Source organism: Trachemys scripta, chromosome 3 (assembly GCF_013100865.1).
Source record: "Trachemys scripta elegans isolate TJP31775 chromosome 3, CAS_Tse_1.0, whole genome shotgun sequence".
Classification (NCBI taxonomy): Eukaryota; Metazoa; Chordata; order Testudines; family Emydidae; genus Trachemys; species Trachemys scripta.
This window is the reverse complement of record NC_048300.1, coordinates 57,352,938-57,372,758: the sequence shown is the minus strand read 5'-3', so window position 1 is coordinate 57,372,758 and position 19,821 is coordinate 57,352,938. Positions and strand designations below refer to the sequence as shown.

Genomic DNA, 19,821 nt, shown 5'->3' with positions numbered 1-19,821 from the left:
TACAGGAGTCATCAAAACCAGGGGAAGTTGGAAATCAGTTGCCTGTGTTGCTTTTGTGGATGTGCTACTGGTGGTAGCTGCCATCTTCCAAACGCCATGTAAATTGTAAAGCAGCATAGTTTTGGTGAGCAGTAAGAGATAATCTGGCCCTAAGTCTCCCCTAGTCACTTTAAATTCTTTAAAATTCATTGGAATCGAATGGATCATTCCAATGTACTGAGTATTCAATGACCAACTTCCTGAGCAGGCCATTCCCCATCTCAGAACAGGCCGGGTGCAATAGATGTCACCAAGATCTTTCAATTCCATTTGGAATTCCTCAGACAAGTGTTTCTGAAGTAAAATGTTTAAAAAAAAGTTCAAAGAAATTGAAAACATGATTAACATGTATTGTTTCTAAGTTAGATTTTATGTGAAAATGACTTCTTTGGAAGATGTTTAAGAGGGTGCCAAACTAGGGCACACAGTGGGGAAAAAGAGCTTGATAGTTCTTTCACTTGCACTAGTTTTACACTAGTGTAACTCTCAAGTTCTGATTTACACCACACTAAGAGTGAGGAGAATCAGGACCAAAGCTTCAGCCATAATAGTCCCCTTCCTATCTAATTAATGGTTTCTTTAGGCAACAAGTGCAGATTTAATTTTATATTTGCATACTGTTGAAGGAGACATGCCGATACCTGCAGATTCGATGCCTCCTCAGACCACCAGACTTCAAAGTCTTTTTGCAGCTTCACCTTGGCTTTTTCCATAAGAAGTTGCAAGTGTTCAATCTCTATCTTCAACCCTTTCAAGCGATTGAACATTGTTTTATAACTGCAGTGAGAAAGGAGAAGAGGGTTTGTTCAGAACAGAGAAGTTTTGTCTTTGGCTCTGGGAAAACATGCTGACAGATCATTAATGTAATTTTATGCTACTCAGGGCAGTTACCAACCCTGAACTTCAAAACAACTTCTCAAAGCCAGGGATGGGAGAGCATCTGATATTTTATTAGTACTTCTATGGGCAGCAGATACAAAAACCTGACCCTAGAAAATCATTTATTGCTCCTGAAACAGTCACGAGAGCAAATAACAGATGGATAAGTATGTTGTCTTGGTAGCACCCCTGCCAGCTTAGGACCAAAGAGCAAATTTCTAACTCTGATCCCAATGAACAAGTTGCTAACTGTGATCCTCAATACAGTAACATATTGCACTATTTTTAGACTGCCAGACCAGGCTTACAGGAAACTAGTTGACATTTTAGACTGAAGGTGGAAAGTTAATAGTGAACCAGAAAGATGGCATTTTTGTAATAATGTCAAAGCAAAGCAGAGGTTCGCTGTGAGTACTGAAGTCTTATTGGGACATGCTGCACATATCCAGATGTCATTTTAATTTGATATTTGAAGTATGTGATGACGCAGAAACAACACCTTTTTTTCTCTTCTTCAATTTGTGCTCGAAGCCTCTCTTCCACGGGATCAGATTCATTTAGCTCTTCAGAAGGACTGGCAACACCTACAAGTAGAAGTTGTCAGAGGTTAGCAATGATCATATGGAGCAGGGATGAAAGAGAAATGCATTTTAATTAGAATAAGAACAGTTTGAAAAGTGCTAAGTAGTACTATGGGGTAGTGCATTAGTCTTTCCCTTCTGGGGATCTGGGTTCCAAATCCTAACTTAGGCCTTGTTCTGATTTTGCTCACACCAGCGTAACTCCAGTGACTTCAGTGGAGTTAATTTGGAGTTATACGAATGCAAGATCAGAAACGGGCCCTTACTGTAAATTACACATAAAAATTAGCTTGGCTGTCTCTGCATAGTCACCTGTAGATGTTTGTCTACACCTTAAAACTAACTCAAAGTTGATACAACTGGCTGTCTCTGCTAACAGAGGTGAGAACTGAAATAGCAGAGGCGCGGCAAGCCAGGACTGAGGTACAATGGCAGAGGTGGAGGTGCCTGGGACTGGAATAGCAAAAAGGAGTATTGAGGTACAAACTGTGGGGAAGATTAACTTTGACATGCACTAAATTCAACTACTGAATATAAACAAGGGGAACTGCTTGAAAGTTGATGTGCTGCAAGAGGTTAGATGAGGCAAAAAGAAATGTGAGGGGAAATACTGCCATAGAATAGAGTCTAAAATGCATGGAAAGCAACTTAGGATCTTTTTATTCTTCGCTTCACTTTGTTAACCTGATCCTTGCTGCTGGACAGTATGTTTGCGCTTCAGCAGCAGTTTTCTCAACATTTGTTGAAAATCAGGAGGTAGAAGATACATTAGGTCAGACTGGAGGCACAAGTTCCTGGATGGTTTCTACATCACAATGCCAGAGTGTGTCTGATCAGTGTGATGCTGGCAGACTAGATGCCAGCTCATGCCAAGGCTCCAGGTCTCAATTGAACACTGACAAATACATAGCTGGAACCAGCCTAGCTCACCTGGATGTTAGTACTGTTAAAATAGGTATTAGAATTATAAGAATGTGTTTAGCGTTTAAAGTTTATGAAATGGTTGTAAGTTGCTGCATGCAAATATCTGTACGACATGTTATAAGGTAATATTTAAGTGTTTGCTTGGTAACTGGAAATCACCAGACAGGAGAAAAGTATTAATGAGTGTGAAATACGAGTTTCCAACAGTAGGTGCAACTCTTGCCTGACAAAGGAGGCCTATTAACACCAGATGACCTATTGTGGAACATCAGGGGACACAGAACTTCATTGATTGCTCCTCTCCTCTCCATGAAGAGATGTGCAAGTGAATTTGTCCCAACAGTAGAATTTGCAACTTGAAGCAAAAGTGGGGAAGGAATAAAAAGCCCTAACAAGGAGGAACTGTATCTCTTTGCTGCTTGGACTCTTGGGGGGGCAAGATTCCTAGGCATAAGCAAGGGATTCCTCAGTGCTTAGCCTGGGTTAGCCTGAAGGGACGTATAGATCTGGCTTATTACAGAAGCCTCTATTACTTTTTGAAACTTAAGATGAGAACTCATTTGTGTGTACGTTCACTTGCTTTAACCTTGTAAATAACTCTCTTATTTCCTTTTCCTAGTTAATAAATCTTTAGACAGTTTATTATAGGATTGATTACAAGTGTTGTCTTTGGTGTGAGATCTAAGGTGCAATTGACCTAGGGTAAGTGACTGATTCTTTGGGACTAGGGATAGCCTGAATACTGCTGTGATCTTTGACGTAAGGGACCATCTATCACAAAGGTAAGCTTACCTGGGTGGTATTACAGATCGGAGTTCCCAAGGGAACTGTCTATAACTCCATGTTAAGGCTGTTATAGTGCTTGAGGAGTTTACACTAGATAATTGGATGGTGAAAACTAAATATAGAACTCACAACCAATTTGGTGTTTGTGCCCTGCTTCTTAACAGTCTGCCCTGAGGTTGGTATTCATGCTCTTGAGCTATTGCAGGACAGCTTGAACTTCCACACTCAGTACACTTCTACAATATTTTCTCGTTCTGGGAGACAGCCTTCCCAACAAGGACTAAAGCAACTGGGCTCAGTTCAGCAATGAAGGAAATGTCAAGTTACCTACTAAAAAAGCACAACTATTACAAAACCACTTTCTATTTCCAGGGAGTGTCTTAAGGTTCCCAATAAAACAAGTTTTGCCTTTTCCACTAAAGAAAAATGCAAGGAACAAAAGATTTGCTGTACAATACACTTCGGTTTCCATCTCAATTATTATTTCAGCCAAGAAAATAAATTATATGTCAACCTTTCATTAGGCCTAAGGAATGTACCCTAGCTTCAAGGAATGGAATTCTGGCTGGAACACGAGGGCAATAATGACCTCTCTTTGCCTGTCAGTACTCCAGCTAAAACCATTATTCTTTTGTTGTTACACCCTGTAGCTTAATCAAAAATGAGATTGAAACATATTTAATTTCACCAAAAGTACGTAAGGTCAAGTGTGTTAATACAGACTAAAAAACAAGGCAAACAAAAACTACACACACAGCTTTCATTCCATACAAGCAGACTATAAGAGAAGGGTAGGGCTGAGTGGGGCAGTCTGTGGTGGAGTGGGTGCTCTTAACACATTAAGAAATGAAACTCTCTTGGGAGTTAAAGCAAACAACATATGAGTCAAAAGAAGAGTCGGATTCATGGCAGAAGAGGTGTCAAAAATTAGTGGTGTTATATGAATACACTACAATAAAACACAATAAATAGTGAAGTCCTGGCCCCATTGAAGTAAATAGTAAAACACCCATTGGTTTCAGTGGGATCGGGATTGCACCCGTAGTCTCCTCCCTTATCCATCCATATCTCCAATGGTAGTTATGCCAAAATACTGTAGGGAGAACAAAACTAGTGGGTCAGATGGCTTCATTAAGGCACAGGTATACATTGGAGAAAGTGCAGCAAAGGACTCCTGATGTTCTTGAGGTGCAGGGTGAGTGTTCCCTGTGCACCCCTCCCTTAGGAATTTGTAGCATTCAATCAACTCCATTGTCAGCCAGTTCTGCTGGTCATGGTGCAGTGAGTGAATCGAAGAATTCATGGAGAAACTGATCATACTTACCTACCTTTCAAATAAGCATGGATGAAAAGCACTATTTTCAGTAAGTGATACATACTGTTATCATCAGTGTTACCATGGCAGACTTCGTAGTCAACTAACTTGAAAAATTCTGGCTTATTTTTGTCCACAATCAAACTGAAGATCAATTTTGTAAAGAAACTCTCTGTGACTCTGAACTTTAATCTCTCTAGGGAGCCCATATATTACTGGCCCTGAATTTGTTCTAGGAGTCAAACAATCTAAAGATTTATTGTCCTAGTACCTCAATTAACATTATGTCCTGCCCTTCAGCTGTACCTTTGCAGTCAAAGGTTTTCATTTCAGCATCAGACAATCTTGTATTTAACTACTTAAATTTATAGTCACTTGAAATAATCACAGTTAGAGCTGTCTTCAGTGTCCAATTAATCTTTGTATTGCTTTTATTTATCCGTTCTGCTACTCTTGGCAAACTCAGTCCTGAGGTTGTTGTGCTATTAAGCTGGAGCCTACAATGCTGTTTGGGTTGGTTTAAAAAGAATCCCCCTTTTTGTTTGTAGGGAGAGTGGAGTTACTCAGGCTTTCTCCTTATCTTTTGATTCCTCCCCTAGGCCAGTTCAATCTGTCTCGTTTGATTGAGGAGTGGATGTGACTTTCCCCAGGACGGCATTATGGACACATTTTATACAAAAATAGAGATGGACATGAACTGCGAAATTCAGATCTAGATTCAAACTTTCCCAAAGGTTGAAGTATTTGGATTGGGGGTTTTGAATCAACCGTACTCTAATTATTTTCTAATATGGTGTTTAAAACATTCTACTAGGTGGTAAGTTCTATGCATTAAAATAAAACAATAGTCTCATCTTCAACCTTTGAAAACATTACATTTATGGTTTTTTTTAAAAAAGACACACCCATTATGTTGTCTCTTATTTTGAATTTTAGCACAGATGCCATCCATCATTGTGTTGCTTTGCTCTGTATAATTTTATCACTGGCCTCACATGCTTGTGTAACTTGTGTCCAGTGTAGCATACCTGGAATACACGGTCTAGCTTTGGTGTCTCTGTTAGGAGTTCTTCTGGTTAAATACAGATTTCTATTTTTGTTTTCCACTCATTGAAGCCTCGTTTGAAACATGTCATCATATTGGTCTTAAAATACCTGGCACATGGAACAAAAAGTGTTTCCAATTCAGCTGTACTCAAGCCACAGGAATTTCTGAAACCAATGTGACTAAAACTTTGCCAATGGTTTCCAAATGTGTAAGTAGTAAATACTGAAAAATGCAGGTGAATAGGTCCAAATTTAATGTGTTCCACATATGGCAGTCTATATAGTGGAATAATATAACACCTGGGCCCTGGTCAGAAAACACCCACTGATCTAGAACCTTGACTAAGTCTACTAACTGAACTTTGCCACTAGATTACATAAGGTTTTTGTCATCAGTTATCTTGCCCATTTTATTACCCAGAGCCATACTTGACAGTTCAATGGTGGTATTTTCTCTATTATTCTCTAGATCCATAAAATGGGCACAGGGCTTATCATCCATCCATTTTAAGGTTTCTATACTGCCCTTCAGAATAACATCTAAGCATTTCCATGAAAAAGTCTCTTTGCTAAATTTTGGAGTAAACATTTTCAATACAAAAATAAAGTGATAGAAATTACTTTTGCTTGTTAGAAGAGTGAGATTTGCTTGAGTCTCATTTGCTTGTTAGAAGAGTGAGATGTTTGAACTGCAGTTCCATCAGGATGCAAATGACAACTGGATCCAAATGGTTCAGTGTTCCCCCCACCCCCAGTGCCTGGTCAAAATAGGAGCTTGGATGACAGGAAGGTGACAGAAGTTCAGTCAGGGTGAGACAGAGGTGATGTGGCTGGGCTGGTTGGAAACATTCAGAGAAAAAGGCCACGGTATCTTCCTCTTTTGATGGGATATGCCTGCTTGTCTCTGTGAACTTCATAATGTGGTCTTCTTGGATGCCCAGCTGGATGAGGCAGCAGTAATTAATAAAAGTTTTTCCATGTATGTCTGGATAGGACATTGTAACCTTTCCTCTTGGATGCAATCTATAAAGCCCTATATGGTTGGATCCTGACTACCATAGAGGCCACTTCTTTCCATGTCCACTTTCTGGACAGTTGAGACAGCAGGGGCACTCTCACCAACAGCTCCTAGAACTTAACGTCTTGAGGCTTGATGCAGGGTGTTCTTAGTGGAAGAGGGAATGTTTGGCTCCGGAATCTACTTCCATCCGTAATCCAGCAAAGTGTGAGGTTATCCTGCTGAGTGAGAAGAAGATTTCCCATGCTGTGAAAGTTTTTGAGATTTCAAAAAATCCCATTCTGCACCAGGATGAACCTGAGTCTTGCTGAAGTTTTTTGGCAGGAAGGAGAGGGCAAAGGGAGAGAACATGGGACCACAGAACAGCCAATAGTTCAGAGGTTAGAGTACTCTGCTGGGCTGTAGGTGACCCATATTAGAATTCTTGCTCTGCCTGATTTAGAACTGTGACCTAAAGCTGGGAAGTAGGAGGACTTAGTTCAAATGCCTGATTTAGAGTTGGGTCTCTCCCACTCCAGGCGAATACCCTAACCACTGAGCTATCGAGTTTTTTGCACTCTCTCTTGTCGGTGCTGTTACACTTTGTATAAATAAGTAAATATAGAGTGTGTGAAAGATTGACTTTATGGCATAGTAGGTATAGCACTCAGCTGGGATGTGGGAGTTGCAGGTTCAAATCCCCTCTTCTCACAGAAACAATTATTTATATAAACAGCATCATCTCTGACAGGGGAGACTGAGACAGACACATGCCAGAATAACCAATAAACTGGTTAATTAGAGTGAAATCAAGATTAGGCTCCCATCACTGATATGTAGGTCAGACCCAGATATCTGTGCTCATTGGCAAGGGTATAGGATTAAGCTGAAGTGGTGTCTCCCAAAGCAGGAAAGTGAGACTTATTACATTTGGGGGAATAACTGTCAATTGGGCTTGTTTGAGTTAGGGAACCTGCATTATAGATTAACATTGTAGCCAACCCTGGGGAGTCCTTATTTGGGCAGTCAACTGTAGCAGCCCTTCAATGGCTACCTAAGGGTACCTGAGATGGCTGAACAATATTGTCTCATGCTGGAACTGTACAGATCTGGCAGGGTGTTTGGTTGTGAGGGTGTGGATCTCTTGATGTCTGTGGTAGTAGGCAACGGGAGATAAGAAAGGAAAGGATTTAAAGTAAAGCATAATTCAAAATCAAGATTGTTTAGTCTCAATTCTATTGGTTTCGCACTTAATTAGCTATCAGAAGATTGGGATACCAGTGAACAAGTTTCTGGGCCTTCACTTTGTGCTGACCAATGCAAAGTTAGCGATTAATAAAGCATTAACTGTCTATAACACTGGTCTACAATTTTTGAGAAGTCGTCTGCTTCAGAGATAAAATGTGCTATTTATTATGTATTTTGATGTACTGAATTCAAATACGACAATTAAAACAACTGATTGGCTACTGTTTCTAAGATATTTAAGTTTTTACATTTTATGTCTATGTATATTGTTTGGATAGTAGAGTTTTAATCATAAATTGTAAACCTAGGTCTTTTCATGTGTTTATGGTTGCTTTACATGATAATATTTCACCTGCCCTGTTTATGTAACACTTTAAAAATCAGCAAAAGGGTTATATAAATAAAATTTAGTATGAAACAAAAGGCAAAAAACTATTATGTACATAGTTTAGTCCTATTCAGTGTCTACTCGGCGCTTCTTGGCTTGTCTCTTGTATTCATTAAATGCAGCATCTCTTGTCACTGTCCAGCAATAGTCTGCAAGCATTGATGGGCTCCATTTGCCCTGATAGCGTTTCTCCATTGTTGCAATGTCCTGGTGAAATCATTCGCCATGCTCGTCGCTCACTGCTCCACTGTTCGGTGGAAAAAAATCTAGATGAGAGTGCAAAAAATGTATCTTTAGCGACATGTTGCAACCAAGGCTTTTGTATGCCTTGAGGAGGTTTTCCACCAACAACCTGTAGTTGTCTGCCTTGTTGTTTCCGAGAAAATTTATTGCCACTAACTGGAAGGCTTTCCATGCCGTCTTTTCCTTGCCAGGCAGTGCATGGTCAAATGCATCATCTCGAAGAAGTTCACGAATCTGAGGACCAACAAAGACACCTTCCTTTATCTTAGCTTCACTTAACCTTGGAAATTTTCCATGGAGGTACTTGAAAGCTGCTTGTGTTTTGTCAATGGCCTTGACAAAGTTCTTCATCAGACCCAGCTTGATGTGTAAGGTTGGTAACAAAATCTTCCTTGATTCAACAAGTGGTGGATGCTGAACACTTTTCCTCCCAGGCTCCAATGACTGTCGGAGTGGCCAATCTTTCTTGATGTAGTGGGAATCTCTTGCACGACTATCCCATTCGCAGAAAAAACAGCAGTACTTTGTGTATCCAGTCTGCAGACCAAGCAAGAGAGCACCAACCTTCAAATCGCCACAAAGCTACCACTGATGTTGGTCATAGTTTATGCACCTCAAGTTGTTTCATGTTGTCATAGGTTTCTTCATATGGACTGCATGAGCAACTGGAATTGATGGCAAAACATTGCCATTATTCAGTAAAACAGCTTTAAGACTCGTCTTCGATGAATCAATGAACAGTCTCCATTCATCTGGATCGTGAACGATGTTGAGGGCTGCCATCACACCATCGATGTTGTTGCAGACTACAAGCTCACCTTCCATGAAGAAGAATGGGACAAGATCCTTTTGACGGTCACGGAACATGGAAACCCTAACATCACCTGCCAGGAGATTCCACTGCTGTAGTCTGGAGCCCAACAGCTCTGCCTTACTCTTGGGTAGTTCCAAATCCCTGACAAGGTCATTCAGTTCATCTTGTGTTATGAGGTGTGGTTCAGAGGAGGAGGATGGGAGAAAATGTGGGTCCTGTGACTGATGGTTCAGGACCAGAAGTTTCATCCTCTTCCTCGTCTGACTCAAGTGAGAATGATTCTGGTGCATCAGGAACCGGCAGTCCTTCTCCGTGGGGTACTGGGCGTATGAGCTGATGGAATGTTTGGATAATGCACAGTCCACTTTTTCTTCTTTGACACACCTTTCCCAACTGGAGGCACCATGCAGAAGTAACAATTGCTGGTATGATCTGTTGGCTCTCTCCAAATCATTGGCACTGCAAAAGGCATAGATTTCCTTTTCCTGTTCAACCGCTGGCCAAGATTTGTTGCACAAGTGTTGCAGCATATGTGTGGAGCCCACCTCTTGTCCTGATCTCCAATTTTGCAGCCAAAATAAAGGTGATAGGCTTTCTTAACCATAGTGGTTATACTGCGCTTTTGTGATGCAAAAGTCACTTCACCACAAACATAGCAGAAGTTATCTGCACTGTTCACACAAGTACGAGGCATCTCTGCTCACTTTGACTAAAGAGAAATGTGTCCCTTTGCAAAATCAAACACTGACAAATAAGAGAGCACGACACTGTATGATTTCTAGAGCTGATATAGGGCAATTTGTTCAGCAGAGTGATGTAAGCTTCGTTATGATTGCATCATCCATGACTTCTAGGAATAACATGCTGCAATTCATATAATGTATGAGGCAATACCAGCTTCAGATTGCATCATTCATTGTTTTGCCTAAAAAGCAAGTACTGTCCAAACCCAGTCATAGATTTAGTCATAGATCCAGTCAAAGATGTATTTTAGTCATTTCTGGTTTGAATTGAGATCCCTTCCCTTTATAACTCACTTATCCTCCACCATTCCCAAGTCAAGGGTCGTATATACTGACCCAATAGCATATCTTGAAAACTAGAGCCAATCAACAATTTTAAGCATCATTTTCATTCTCAGTGACCCAGAATTAGTAAAGTTTGACTACATTTATTTCAGAAGCATTTTGGCTGTAGAGCAGTGTAATTTGCAAGACACGTGCTGGCCAAGTTTTGGTGCAGATGACTCTAGTCATATACTAAGTTCAGTATGAACCAAAAGGAAATGGGTGAGGATGTCTGCTGATGCTGTTTGTATCCTGCCTGTAATGCAGATCTTCCACCCCAAAACTAGACTAAATACAGGGGGTGAAATTCAGGCCCTAATGAAGTCAGTGGCTAAATTGCCATTGACTTCAACAGGGCCAGGAATTCACCCAGTGTGCCCATCTTGTGTGAAAGTCCTTGGATGACTTTAAGACAGGACTGGTGTTAGTACTACAACTGTTCTGTAGCACTGCAAAGTCACTGCATGAGGTATCGAGATTCCTTCTAGGAGGAACCAAGGCTGAGAGTACTCAGTGACTTTAACATCTATGTTGATGACAATTCTTTTGAGGCAACCCAGGATTTCACAATTACCGTGATGTCCACTGGTTGCTACCTCAATTCATACAGCTGGCCAGATTTTTTATCCGTGATTTGGGTTGGGACAAGAGGTGGGCTAATTGCGCTTCTGCCCAGGTCATGGACTAACGCTGTCTGGTATATGAGGTTGGGATACATGTCTCCTGATGGGATGAGAGACCAGTTTGATTTCTGTCCTCAGAGATTAATGAACCTGAGCATTTCTGGAGGATTAGGAGGGAGAGTATTGTTTCTTCCACAGACCACTCAATCAAGGGATTGGTAGGACTTTATTTTTCTGTCCTCAACCATCAATGAAGTGGCCCATATCAGTGAAGTGATATTTGCTTTCCCAACTTCATCCTGACAGGTCATCATGGTTTACAGATTATCTGAGACAAGTGAAGGGGGAAGGAAGACAGAACCCTGGCAGTATAAATCTCACGCTGATTCTGACAAAATGCATCATAAAGATTTCTTGAAATTTCATGTGGTGCCTGCGTGGGTGGCAAACAAAAGTTCCCTTTCTCCCCAACAGAATCTTTAAGTCTTGATCAGCAGCTTTATTTCAAATTCATCCAACCTGTCTTCATGTGATGGCTGATTAGAGACTCATTCCTCTTGTAGAGGACATTCAACATCATTATGTAGAGAAGATCAAGTAGGTTTGGACTGAGCTGTCTGCATCCCTAGGTGAACGGCAATATCTTAAGGAGACAGATGCCAGGTCTTCTCTGCTTACACTATTGGTGTAAATATTCTCAATATACCCGGTTACTTCAGATCGCCTTGATTCTTGTCATTCTAAGTATGGCCCTAGCTACTGCACAGAGCTGCAGAGAAAGCTTTTGTAGCTCCCTTCCTCCTTGACCATGTATCCCTGCTGATATTGTTAGCTTTATCAGTTGTCTTCAATACCATTGATTATGTGGTGGAGTTTGTGTTAGCATTAGCAGATGAACTAACAAATGATGCAGCCTTTTGGTGGCTTTGCTCTTATCTCTTGGGGAGATTCCAGAGGGTACTTTGGGGCAATTGTTCTTCTGTCCTGAGGTGCTTTCAAGAGATGTTCTGCAGGGATCCAAATTGTCCGCTTTCTCATTTAATGTGTATATGGGATCTTTGAATGGGATAGTGAGGAAGAATGGGCCATGATGTTTTCAGAGAGCCAATGAAACCCAGATCTATTTTTCTCCCTCATATAATCCAGCCAGTACTATCAAATGTTTTACCCCATGTTTGGGCGAGACTGGGGAATGGATGACACCTTGGTGGCTGAATTTCAATCTCGGTAATATGAGAATCTTCGTAGGTTGGGAAAAGTAACTGGAAGATGTGATGAGGTTTTATCTGCCCCTTTAACTGAGGTAATATAGACATTTTTAGCTTTTTTTCACTAGAGTTTACAATCTGGAGATGTTGTTGGTCCTACAGCTGCTGTTGGATGAAGCTGTAACAGCAGTATTGAGGACGGCTCCAATTCCTCTACCACTCTGAAAGTTCACTGCTTATGCTGAGCGCTCCCCAGAAAAGAAATGTCCAAAAAGGATGTTGAATCCAAAATTGCTCCCGCTGAACAAATTTCTGATTGCCTGTATATGCGCACTTCTTATTTTAAGAACACATTGATCTGTTGCTATAATAATTTGGTAACCTCACCAGAAGCCTTGGAAAGTGCAATCAACGGTTCTTTTAGTTCAGACAAACTCATTTTACATCATTTCGTTGACTAGCATTGATAAGTTGTACAGATTTTGACTAAGGAAATCAGGAATGCAAGTTATTTTGCCGTTTGCATTAATACCACTAAAGCTGTACATAAAACTGGTCAATCTCTCAATTATCCAGTATGTTCAAATGAATGGTGATATGAATAAAGTGCTTAGAGGTTCACACGTAGAAAAGACAGTGAAACACTGGCCAAATTGCTACTTTCTTGCCTCCATGAAAATGCTCTGGATGTCAGTAAAATTAGTGAAGTTCTGGAGCAGCCTTCAAAGGGGAGTTTGGGGGCAAAAAAACCTAACTGGCTTCAAGACTGTGCTTGATAAGTTTATGGAGGGAGTGGTATGATGAGATTTCCTACAATGGCATGTAGCCCATCAGCAACTGCCAGTAGCAAAAATCCCCAATGGCTGGAGATGGGACAGTAGATGGGGAGGGTTCTGAGTTATTACAGAGAATTCTTTCCCAGGTATCTGCCTGGTGGGTCTTGCCCACATGCTCAAGGTTTAACTGATCACCATATTTGGGGTCGGGAAGGAATTTCCCCCCTGGTCAGATTGACAGAGACCCTGGGGTTTTGGTTTTTTTTGCCTTCCTCTGCAGCATGGGGCACAGGTCACTTGCAGGTTTAAACTACGGTAAATGGTGGGTTTTCTGCAACTTGAAGTCTTTAAACCATGATTTGAGGACTTCAGTAACTCAGCCAGAGGTTAGGGGTCTATTTCAGGAGTGATGGGTGAGGTTCTGTGGCCTGCGATGTGCAGGAGGTCAGGCTAGATGATCACAATGGTCCCTTCTGACCTTAAAGTCTATGGGTACGTCTATACTTACCTCCGGGTCCGGCGGTAAGCAATCGATCTTCTGGGATCGATCCTGGAAGTGCTCACCATTGACGCCGGTACTCTTGCTCGGCGAGAGGAGTACGCTGAGTCGACGGGGAGCCTGCCTGCCGCGTGTGGACCCGCGGTTAGTTCGAACTAAGATAGTTCGTCTTCAGCTACGTGAATAACGTAACTGAAGTTGCATATCTTAGTTCAAAGTGGGGGGTTAGTGTGGACCAGCCCTATGAGTCCATACTTGCAGCTTCTTTGGTATTATGAGTCAACTGCACAGACTTTTAGAGGGTTAATGCAACTTCCATATGGTCTTTCAGGCCATGCAAAAGGAGTTGAAACAAGAGCTGAATACTTCCAAATTTGAAAATCATTTGAGTAACAGAAGTGCATTTGGAGTCAGATCATGCCTAAGCAGCATCAGCCAAACTGCTGGTTGGGGCCGCCAGCTGTAATGTATTAATGGAGAGTCCTCCATCTGCAAAAGAGAAGTGAAGAAGATGGTGGGAGGGGGAAGATTGATAAAAGTATTGCTAGTATTTCAGCATCCTTGATGAAGTCAATAGATTTTGAATTTGGGGTTGCACTGTGTGTGACATCCAAATCTGCTCAGTGAAGAGCAGATGGCTTCCAGACACTTGCAGAATGAGAAAAGTGAGAAAATGAATGTGGCAACAGCATCGGAAGCAACAGACGCTGTGCTGGAAGGGATCCGAACAAAGTGTTGGGAAGACAATTTTATAGCTTCTTTCCAAAAGGTCTGAAAACTATCAACTTCAGTTGAGGTTGACTATGTGGAACCACATTGTTTCTAGACATGGAATCACACTGAGCTAACAAGACAATACAAACTGGGAAACATCCTGTGGAAATAACCTTTGACTATTCTTCTCTCAGACTGACAAGAAGCACACTCTCACATTGTCAATGATTGACAATTCTATTTACTATGACAACAGGCACTTTAGAAAAGCAGATGATCAGATAATTAGACATTTCCAGTTGCTCTAATGCAATGTTTCTCAATCTTTAAAAAGCTAAGCCCTCTTTTAGGGGAATGAAGCCGATTGCATAGCCCCTGCAAATCAGCCATGTGTTGTTAAAGGTCTACACATCTTAATTTATACACCTTCTGTGTGCCCTGGTTAATCCTTCAGGGTGCCTACTTCAGGAAACATTGGTGTAGATCTTAAAATAATAGAATCACAGAAATGTAGGACTGAAAGGGATCTTGGTAGGTCATTTAGTCCAGACCCCGGCACTGAGTCAGGTCAAAGTATTATCTAGATCATCTCTGACAGGTGTTTGTCTAAGTGGTTCTTAAAAACCTCCAATGATTCCAAAATTTCCCTAAATAATTTGTTCCAGTGCTTAACTGCCATTAAAGTCAGGAAGGTTTTTTTTAACGTGTAGCCTAAATCTCCCTTGCTGTGATTTAAGTTCATTACTACTTGTCTTGTTCTCAGTGGATAAGGAGAACAATTTATCATCATCCTCTTTATAACAATCTTGTACGCACTTGAAGATTGTTATCAGGTCCCTCTCAGTCTTCTCTTCTCCAGACTAAACAAATCCAATTTTTTCAGCCTTTCCTCATAGGTCATATTTTTTAGACCTTTAATCATGTTTGTTGCTCTCCTCTGGACTTTCTCGAATTGGCCACATCTTTCCTGAAGTCTGGTGCCAAGAACTGGACACAATCAGGGCCAGCTCCAGGGTTTTGGCCACCCCAACCAGCCAAAACAAAAAACAAAACAAAAAAAAGCCGTGATTGCAATCTGTGGCGGCAATTCGGCGGGAGGTCCTTCACTCCCAGGCGTAGTGAGGGACCGTCCGCCGAATTGCCGCCGAATACCTGGATGTGCCACCCCTCTCTGAAGCGACCGCCCCAAGCATCTGCTTGAGAAGCTGGTGCCTGGAGCCGGCCCTGGACATAATACTCCAGTTGAGGTCTTATCAGTGCTGAGTAGAGTAAAAGAATTACTTCTCATGTCTTGCTTACAACTTTCCTGCTAATACATCTCAGAACAAGGTTTGCTTTTTTTGCAACAGTATTACATTGAAGACTCATATTTAGTTTGTGATCCACTATAACCCCCCAGATCCTTTGCTGCAGTATTCCTTCCTAGGCAGTCATTTCCCATTTTTTGTTCTACTGATTATTGCTTCCTAAGGGTAGTATTTTGTATTTGCCCTTACTGAATTTCATCCTATTTATTTCAGACCATTTCTTCAGTTTGTCAAGATTGTTTTGAATTCTTATCCTGTCCTCCAATGTGCTTGCAACCTCTCCCAGTTTGCTATCGTCTGCAAACTTTATAAGTGTACTCTCTATGCCACTATCCAAATCATTTATGAAGACATTGAACAGAACTGGACCTAGGACAGATCCTTGTGGGACCTCACTTGATATGACCTTCCAGTTTGACTGTGAAACATTGTTAACTATTCTCTAAGTATAGTTTTCCAACCATTTATGCACCTGTAGGATGGGGAGATTTTTGATAGCCCAGAATGCAGTAACATGCCTAGACCATTGCCAGAAGCAGGAATACCAATTGTTATGCTTAGTGCTGAAAGCAGCTAGGCCTTTCTGAAACTTTAGCACAGACCAGGAGGGGAGCGGGGAAATGAGTGACCATGAGTAGTAAACATGACCCTGTGCCCTCCTGACTTGAGCTTTTTGCCGAAGCATGCGGGTTTGCAAGATGGAAATCTGGCAATAGTTAACTATTACTATGTGAAATACAGCTGGTTAACTGAGGGAAAATTCCCTGCCTGACAGGCTGGAAAACTCCACACTTATCTTCTGCCCAGCAGTTTTTTTGATGAACGAGCTATGTAATACTAACACATTGGGTATAAAAAGAGGAAGAAACCTGAGCTCAGTGGTCACTTGAACACCTTCAAGTTCCTCTGCTGATGGAAGGCTGACCACTGATCATCTACAGAAATCCACTTAAGACCTCCTTCAGACCTTGGGTAAATACTAATCTGGGGTTCATTTGGGGTGCTCTACTAACCTGTTGCGGATGTGTGTACGTGCTGGAGACTAAATAAAGTAGAAGCTTTGAGTGAAAGCACTTTTGTTTGCCTGCTTCCCCAATTGATTTATTTCCTGCCGCCGCCTTGTAAAGAGTAAAGTTACCAAGAGCTTTGGGTTCTGCAAAACCCCTAGTAACAGACCGACTTTATACTATGTTCGTCTAGGCTATATTTCGTTCGGTTGCTTATAAAAAGGTCATGTGAGACAGTATCAAAAGCTTTACTAAAGTCAAGATATATCACATCTACTTCTTCCCGCATCCACAAATTCTTGACAAATCTATGTTGACTGTTACTTATCACTTTGTTATCTTCTAGGTGCTTACAAATTGATTTGTTTGATTACTTGCTCCATTGTCTTTCAGGGGATGGAAGTTAAGCTGACTGGTCTATAATTCCCTGGGTTGTTTTATTCCCCTTTTTACAGATAGGTATTATATATGCTCTTTTTCAGTGCTCTGGGATCTCTTTCATCCCCCATGAATTCTCAAAGATAATCGCTAATGGCTAAGGCCCTACTAAATTCAGTCCATTTTGGTCAATTTCATGGTCACGGGATTTTAAAATTAGTCAATTTCATGGTGTTTACACCTGAAATTTCAGATGTTGTAACCGTGGGGCTCCTGGGGGATTGCAAAGCTGTTGGGGGGGGGGAGGGCGCGGGAAGGGCGCGGGATTACTATCTTTGCTTCTCCACTAACTTCAGAGCTGGGCTCTGAAGGCAGCAGCCATGGAGCTTGCTGCAGCCACGGGAGGTAGCTGGAGGTGGGTTTGATTTCTCTCTCCCCCGCGAGAGCAGCTGTGCAGGGGAAGAGGAAGTCCTGTCCCTCCGCAGCCCTGCCTGGACTAGTAGTTGGAGCCAGGTGCATGCCCAATTCTCCCCTCCGGCCTTCCAATAGCTAGATTTCATGGTGGGTGATCTGATTTCACGGTCTGTGACATGTTTTTTTCATGGCCATGAATATGGTAGGGCCCTACTAATGGCTCAGAGATCTCTTCAGCCAGTTCCTTACGTATTCTAGGATGTATTTCATTAGGACCAGTTGACCTGAAGACATCTAACTAGTCTAAGTAATTCTTAACTTGTTCTTTCCCTATTTTAGCCTCAGATCCTAACCCACTTATACTGATGTTCACTATGTTAGTCGTCCAATCATTGCTATTTTTTCTTTGCTGCATTTTCTGTTATTGTCTTTCTCTCCTCATTGAGTAATGGGCCTACTCTGTCCTTGGTCTTCCTCTTGCTTCTAATGTATTTGTAAAATGTTTTTTTTTGTTACCCTTTACATCCCTAGGTGGTTTGATCTTGTTTTGTGCCTTGGCCTTTCTAATTTTGTCCCTACATGCTTTTGTTATTTTATATTCTTCCTTCAGAATTTGACCTAGTTTCCACTTTTTGTATGATTTTTTTGAGTTTCAGGTCTTTGAAGATCTCCTGGTTAAGCCAGGATGGCCTCTTACCATACTTACTATCTTTCCTATGCATTGGGATAGTTTGCTTTTGTGCCCTTAATAATGTCTCTTTCTATCAACTCTCTTTAACTCTTCTTTTCCCTTAGACTTGCTTCCCATGGATCTTACCTACCAATCTCTGAGTTTGCTAACATCTGTCTTCTTGAAGTCCATTGTCTTTATTTTGCTGTTTTCCCTCCTATCATTCCTTACAATCATGAACTCTACCATTTCATGATCACTTTCGCCCACGCTGCCTTCCCCCTTCAAATTCTCAACCAGTTCCTCCCTATGTCAGAATCAAATATAAAACAGCCTCTCCACCAATCACACTTTCTACCTTCTGTAATAAAAAGTTGACTCCAATGCATTTCATGAACTTGTTGGACAATCTGTGCCCTGTTGTATTACATTCCTAATAGATATCTGAGTAGTTGAAGTCCCCCACCAAGTCCTGCAATACTTCCTCTCTTTAACTTACGTGCTTTGAAGAGAAGTGATGTGGTTAGCAACATGTAAAGTATCACCATGGGCACCTGCATTAGCACTCATTGCAGTGAATGGGGGCAGTTCATGCCTCTTGCTTCAGGCTTTCTGCTGACTCAGGGAAACATTGCTTCATGGGTCACATTTGGGTCATGTTCTGAAGGTTTTCTTCACAACCATAGCAAGTAAAGACGTGAAGCTGAGACTCTAGAGAACTGAGAGCTCTGTCGGTCCAAAGTGGAATAAAGGCAATTACAGTGATGGAAGGAGAAGGGAGCTATTGGCTTTTTATGCCCCAAAACAATCAAGATAAATTTTCTGTTATGCTATGGACCCTTTGCACTGCTCTGTGCATGCAAAGGGTCTGTACAGTCAGCTTAACCATCTATCTGGTACACTGGCTGTGATGGGGGATCATCTCCTTAGACCATGTCAGGAGCACTGGCTAGCCCTGCTACGTAGTTCTGAAGTCCACGGGTGGCCGAAGCACATAGTTTATCAAGTCCAGGGTGGTTGCCAGTAGTGCCTAGAGGTGCAAGTCCAGGGGTTTGGCGGTAGGAAAACCTAAGCCCTCCTGCTGTTCCAGGATCCAACTCAGGTCCTGGGGCAGGCAGTTCAGATGTGAAACCTGGGCTAGGGTATCATCCAGCCTACTCCCTGGGTTACTTCCTACTACATCCCAGCCCCTTCAGAGGCATGGTGAAGGTCTGGCTTGTGACCCAGAAAGAATCCCCCCAGAAGGAGGTCAGGAGATTCCCTTTCCCAATCACAAGCAGCTACTCCACTGTCTCTTCTGCAGGGGGTTGCAGCTCTGAGTTGAGGTTGGCTTCAGGGCTGTGTGGGGCTCCTGCTGGATTCCTGCAGGAGCTACCAATGCAAGTCTACTCCTTCACACTGAACACCCTGACTGAGTTGTGCTGTGCCTTTAAACTCCATCTCCACTGACAGCACACCCAGCAGACGAGGTTGGGTGGAGCCTCCTGTGACCAGAACTGCTCCTTAACCCCCTGTTTCCCAGTCTGGGGTTCATACGCCCATCACACTGGCATAGGGGAAATCCTTCAGTGGTATAGAGCCAGCAGAACAGCTGTGCACACCCACCACTTATGGCCTCTAGTGAAGAGGGTGAAGTCTAGGGTAGGGTTACCATATTTATCAAATAAAAAAAGAGGACCCTCCACGGGGCTCTGGCCCCGCCCATTGACACCCCCAGCCCTGCCCCAACTCCGCCCCTTCCCCGCCCCAACCCCACCCTAACGCCGCCCCTCCTTCCTCCCACTCCCAGCCACGCGAAAAGGGCTGCCCGAGCGCTACCGGCTTCATGGTTTGCCGGGCAGCCCCCAGACCCTGCACCCCCGGCTGGGCGCTTCCCCTCCCGGGCACCAGCTGCGCT

The 19,821-nt window shown here is 42.3% G+C and overlaps 1 protein-coding gene across 4 annotated transcripts in view; it reads right to left on the bottom strand.

Moving 5' to 3' along the window:
* The window catches only part of KIF6 (kinesin family member 6), a 270,556-nt gene that overhangs the window by 15,411 nt on the left and 235,324 nt on the right, over positions 1 to 19,821 (bottom strand). For all 4 annotated transcript variants that reach the window (XM_034764803.1, XM_034764804.1, XM_034764805.1 and 1 more), the window contains 2 exons: positions 1,418 to 1,502; positions 681 to 816 (listed from right to left, as the gene is read on the bottom strand). In XM_034764803.1, coding sequence (XP_034620694.1) covers positions 681 to 816; positions 1,418 to 1,502 — 221 coding nt within the window. The remainder of the gene's footprint in view (positions 1 to 680; positions 817 to 1,417; positions 1,503 to 19,821) is intronic.